The 6537-nt window shown below is 27.9% G+C and overlaps 1 protein-coding gene across 1 annotated transcript in view; it reads left to right on the top strand.

The window, feature by feature from the left end:
• The first annotated feature begins 338 nt into the window (after positions 1–338).
• LOC111640427 overlaps positions 339–6537 on the top strand; it is a 19739-nt gene continuing 13540 nt past the window's right edge. The window contains exon 1 of the mRNA XM_023386439.1: positions 339–416. Coding sequence (XP_023242207.1) covers positions 362–416 — 55 coding nt within the window. The 5' untranslated portion in view covers positions 339–361. The remainder of the gene's footprint in view (positions 417–6537) is intronic.

Here is a 6537-nt window from a genome sequence, read left to right as displayed (position 1 = left end):
TTAATAAAATTATAAAAAATTAATTTCTCTACTCGTCTCCATTTTAACATTAAATTCCGCCATTTTCATAATATTAAAACTGAAAAACGATTTAAAAAATAATAATTCGAAACGTCTGTTGTGTGAAATTACATTCTAAAGGTGATTAAGAATTTTTTTTTTTCTTTTCTTTTCCTAAGAATAATTTTCAGAAATGAGAGCCTAAAGTAATAGTATTTAGGATTGATTTAGTGGTGTATCTTGATTTGGTTTACGTCACTTCCTGTACTTCTTTTGGCCTCGTTTTCAGTGGATCGTAGCGAATCGAAGTAGAAGTTGATCAGACGGCAGAACACAACGAGACGTGGCAGCGACAAGTTACATGTCGTGGTTGGTGACATTCATTTCTGCAAGTTCCATCCTGGCGATTGTCACAGGTGAGGATAAGCAGTGAAAAGAACGAAATCATTTTCTCCTATTTAACATCTGATCCCATTAAAAATTGAAACTTCTTCTTTTATAATTCTATCTTATAAAAGTGTAACTCTTCTATCTGTTTTTTTTTTTTTTTTTTCGTTATTCTCTTGTAAATTTTCTATTCGAAAACTTTCGGTCTTTATTTAAATTTTCTTTTCTCGAATTTATATAAATAAGAAAGGTCGAAAGAATAGAAATAATTGCTAATATTTTTACACTTATTTTACATTTTCGAAAGTAAAAAAAGTGCATTAATTACTACTGAATTTTTTTTAAATTCTGTATTATTTATTATTTTGAATTTGTATTTTTCAATTTATATAAGCTGAAATCACTAGAGAATTTTTGTAACTTTGTAAAATAAATCGTATATATTTATAACGTTTTAATTTCTTCTACTACCGCAAATTTTAAATGAAATGCATTTAATTTTTGGAGTTCGTATTCAAAAATAAGCTCAGTTATATAGGCCTATATATATAAAAATTAAGGTTAAGAATATAAAGAAAAGCCATTTTTATAAGTTAATGTGTTAAAAATACGAGTTTAGTTTCTTTACAGAGTTGATATCATCTTTTTTTGCCAGCTCGGGGTATAAAAATAATATTTTCTACTTCAAAATAACACGATGTTAAAATTGAAATTATATAACTCTGAATTATCTCTATTTAAATTGATAAAATACGATTAATATTAGCAAGAGAATTGCAGCCCAATTCAGATTAAATTAAAGATTATTTTCAGATTATTAGAAGAGTTATACCAGGTTATTCTTACAAAAGAGAATTTAGATAAGGCATAGAAAGTCAGAACAATGTTGCTTCGTATTTATCAGTTATTTTAGATAAAGGAAATGTAGAAAATTATTATTACTACAGAAGTGTAATTTTCATATAAAATGCAAGAAAGTCACTTATATAAATTCACTTTTTTTAGGAATAAAATAGGATTTAAAAAAAAACTTAATTTTATTGATTTATAATTGGCATTAATTTAAAAACAGAAATTTCAGAGTAGAGAAACGAACCTAATACAATTTATACGTTAAATATTAAACGTTCACCGTTCACTTTGCTATTATTTCTTAGTAAAAGAAACATTATTTTTTTAATAATTTATATGCCTAAAATCTTATTTTTGTCTCCAAGCAGAAATATATATATATTTTTTTTCCTTCCTCTAAAGGACACTTAAAATAGGAAAATGAGAAATGTTACTTAGCTTTATTTAAATAGAATGAAATTAGTTGTATGGTTTACGTTTAGTATTTCAGTACTTAGCAAGAAAAGAAAATGTTTACTTAGAAAGCATTTTTAAACGTTTTTTTTCTCCCTTATTTATGCTTCGATTTTAACTGAAGGCGCGATAGAAGATGATTAAATGTATAGCTTCAAGGAGAAACATTCTCACATTTTAAGTTATTGATATAAAAAAAAAGAAGAATATTTTCTTTTTTACATTTTAACTGACAGAATAGCTTCTAAAAGCTTAATATCAATGAGAAAATTCTTTGCTTATTGGAAAAACGAAAGAGTTTTTGGCAACCGTTTCTTAGCTTTTAAAATTAATTAATTAAAATCTTTTCTTTAGTATTGGGCGTAGATCGTATTTTATTCTAAACGTTTCCGTGCATTAAGAAGCCTATTTACGTGTATTTTACTTCAAGTATAAAAGAAACAGAGAGAAGGAGTGAAAAAAAAAGAAAGAAGCAATCGTGTTTCTCACGTGACGTCATTCTCTCCAAAGAGAAGACACGAACAACTGTCAGTATTGCAGCCCTCTCTTGTTTGCCAGCGATCAATATCATTTTGTTTTGCAAATATTGCTTCATTATTCGAAGGCAATATACTTTTATCGTCATTAATTAAGCCTCTTTGAGTGTCATAAAAAATTATTTTTTAATAAAAATAACGTAGAGTTGATAGCTTTGTCCATAATTTCAAATCTAATGCGGAAAGACTGAAATATATTTATATGATTTTAGCAAATTTTGTTTTTTTTTTTAATGTGTAATGTCGTAAAGAATAGACAAGGTATAAAATAGGAAGAATTATTATTTTGGTCGAAGCTGTCATCTACTATCATGAAAAATAAATCTAATTGTGGCAATCAATACAGGATGCTGCACTTTCTCCCATCTACATCTTCAATTTTAGTTCCGTAAATCAAAAAAACCTGTTTGTAAACAATAAAATATCTTCTTATGATACCATTCTCGCCTCGATAAATAATAGTTTTAACAGGTTTCCTGTTCTCTGAAATAATAATAATAATAATAAAATATTCGTGGAAACAATCCTTCTTCTCCGTTCACTTTATTGAAAAAAATATATATATATTATAACAATTATTCAAAAATAAACATTGGCAGAAGTAAAACAGAAATAAAATTTCGTTAAAAAATGTTAAATTTGTATTAATTTTATAATTATTGATAGATAAACTAAAATAATAATCTTTCGTGCTTCATTCGCGCTTTTTCAATAACGAAAATTAATGAATTGAGTAAAAATTTAATAATTTAAACTCTTCTGAAGTAAAAAAAAAAAAAAAACGAAGATTAACTAAATCGGTTTAAACAGAAATTTAAAAAAAAATAAAAATAAAAAATATACAGTTCTAGTTTGTGTCCAAAAACTTTTTTTTATATAAAGGAGCAAAGGAGTTTTGCAGATAGTAAGGTTGGAGAAAATGTTTTATTAACGAGAAGACTTAAGAGTATAAAACCTTCTTTGAAAGTCTGACACTTCTTTGTAGGATTCTGTCACATTATCAACAACCCTTTCAGTTTAGAGTAGATTTCTGAATGAAAATGTTTCCTTAATGCAGTCAAAACATTCTAAAACACAACTTTATCTTACTCTTGAATAACTTGAAAATGATAAAATACTAAATAATTAAAATAATTAATATAATTTTTCATTTTTATAATGTAATTATAATTAAGTAGTAAATTAATAATACTTAAATAAATTGATACTTTATATATATATATATATATTAATGTCTTTAGAGAAATAAAGAATTTAATTTAATTTAAATTTTGATTTTTTTAATATGGTATATGTTTGTTTTTAAATTCTGTGCTGTATTTATATAAAAGCATTTGCAACGTCATATGTATTGTATTATATTTACATACACACATACACAGAAACTACACTCTCCCCTATATACACACGTGCACAATCTTAAATAAAGATATTTTAGAAACGTTTTCTTATCTATAAATAATATAATTAGTTCTGATATTACGTTTAGATATTTTGTAAGACCCGTTTATATAGGGAATATTTTACTATTCTGCTTAAGACTATAGGAAACGTATAAGACCGTATGATAAACGGCTGGAAGAACGCCGGAACCAAACTTATACATGAAGATATACGGTATATTACAATGCCATATAAGAAGAGAGATGGTGGAATATCCAGGAGCCCCGCAGACGGCGCCAAGAAAAGATATACGACACTCATGACTCCTGCTTCTGTCTCACAAACATTCACCTCACAATTTCCCGTGACACCAGTAAACACATTTCTTTCCATTTTACTACAGGACTCGAATCCGGATTCATGTTTAATGATTTTTTTGCCATCGTTCCGGTTACGGAAGTGATACACGATACTTTTTTTTATGGTGATCGAGGAAAAAAAATGAAAAATGAAACGCTCGAATGAACTTGGAATGGATGGAACATAAAAAAATCTTCTTATATTCTTAAAAGATGCTGAAGAGGAATAAGGGGGCATAACTATCTCTTTCGTCCTCATATTCTTGTTCTGCTTGTAACATCAAGGAGCTTATTGAAAGAAGACTTTTGGCAATTTTTCAACCAGACTCGATCGCTCTATCTTCCGCTTTACTGATTTCGATTGGGTTTCCTTCTAAGGTAACAATAAACCATTCCGAAGCAATGAAGACTCGCTGGGATGTTCGATTTAAAAGCCTCTTTTACCGAAAGAAAAGGAACCACCTTGGTGCACATCAGGAATCACACATCTGGTGGGAGTTATCGGAAATTTGAAAAGGGTAAAGGCCAGTTTGAAACTGTTGAAGTGTGCAACTGAAATACGGCATGCTGCTTTATGCATGTCTCTTTCATTTTCTCTCACTCAAATTAAGCTCTGTTTTCTAAAATTGTTTCTTATACTGAGCTAGAGATTGTTGAAATTTTGATGATGTCTGTGATTTTTAGAATGGACCAGTTTAAATTGAAATCTTTTACTTTTCTTTTCCCCCAGTAGCTGAATGTTCTTAGTTAAGCTGTTTACTTTTATTAATGAAACCGAATTTTTGTATTATTTGTACTAAATTGATTTTTTTTTCCTTCTTCCTTTCTTTAATTTTCAAATTAAAAATAAACGATTATAATTTTCATTTTTGTAGTAAAAAAAAAATAAAAATTTTATACATCATCACAGCACAGGAATACAGCATTAAAGAACAGTTTTATTGCAAATGTTGCAAATTGGCAAGTTGTAAAACCATCTCTGACATTGGTCAGTTTTCATTAATTGCCAGATTAAATTTGCCATTTTCTGATTTGTAACATTTGTGATGAAACTGTTCTTTAATGATGTGTCCTTGTGGTTTTATATTTTAATGGATTCTTTATTTTTTCAATTTAGTTCCAAATGCAGAATTTGATTACTATTGCATACAGGTTTTAAAGTACATTGATTTTTTTTACAACTGTATAGTTGTACACTATCAAAAACTTTTAGGAAAGGTTTAGTTTTAGTAGAATAAAATATATTCTAAGAAAAATATATATCAGTATTCTTATACAAAAAACTTAGAATTTTTGTACAAAAGAGAAGGCAGCTCTTTAAAAGTTTGAGAACCACTACTATAATCTGTTTCATTAAAAGCATATTAAATGTTTTGTTTTTATATTTTATTATTATAACTAAAACTTAAATGTTTATATCATTTATTGATTAAATTATGTTTCTTCATAGTCTATTTTACAACTAGCAGGTGTGCAGTGCAGTCTTATCACCAATACATATAAAATTTAGTCTGTATTACTTGGCTTAAACTTTATCAAAGGGGCAGTGATATATGCAACTATTTCAGGCAATGTATATTCAATTTTTGATACAATCTTGCTTCAGAGAAGTTTTCCTATAAAGTAATACCTCGACTTACGCGATTTTCAAATCCCATCGATTCGTCTTTTGTTTGAGCGCCATGCAACTCTTGATTACTCACTCCCCCCACACTATTGTTCAGCTTACATGTTTGGACGTGTTGCGCAGAATCGACGCATAGCTACAATTTATTTTGTGTTATTTATTTCTGTGTTTGTTATATCTATGGAGACTTGAGAGACTCTATGTGGTGATTTCTTGTAACCGTGAACGAATCAAAAGACGAGATAAGATTAACGAGAACATTTATTAGCGTACATACATCTGACTTGGAGTTTACACAAATTGCGAAATTATACCCCGACTTATTCAAATTCGACTTACGTGGTTATTGCTCGGTCCCACCTATCGCGTAAGTTTGGAGTATTACTGTAGTTTCTATTTTGAGGATTGCATGTGACTACGGTTGCATGTAGCAACAAAAAACCAGTCAATGATAATCTAATATTGGCTAATATAATATGTGATGACATCCTTTATTGAAGACAAAATGAAAACAAACCATGGCTGTATCCAAATCAACCAAATCTAGGCCTAGTATTCTTTATTTTCTTCACCTTTTAAGTCAATTAAACACATTAAAATAATTGCTGCTGTTTTTTTGTTTTTATTATGACAAGTCAAAATCGTGCACTTCCACAATAAGTACAATTGTGGAACTGGATGTAAACAAGAATATTTGAATATTTATCTTAAAGGTTTTATTATTTGAACATATATGTTACAGAAAATTTTCACTTTCTAATAATGAAATACAGTAATTTAATTGATTCAGATTTTAAAAATTTTTATTACTAGGATTGGATTTAAAATCCACACTTGACAATTGTGAATTTAATCAATAATAGTTCTTATATATTGTAAATGCAAGAATTTATATTTTATTTAATTACTTTTTACGCCATATTTATTATAAAATATAAAT

Source organism: Centruroides sculpturatus, unplaced genomic scaffold (genome assembly GCF_000671375.1).
Source record: "Centruroides sculpturatus isolate CEXI.00-Female unplaced genomic scaffold, Cexi_2.0 scaffold1094, whole genome shotgun sequence".
NCBI lineage: Eukaryota > Metazoa > Arthropoda > Arachnida > Scorpiones > Buthidae > Centruroides > Centruroides sculpturatus.
Note: the sequence above shows the minus strand (reverse complement) of the source record. Positions and strands in the feature narration are given on the sequence as shown.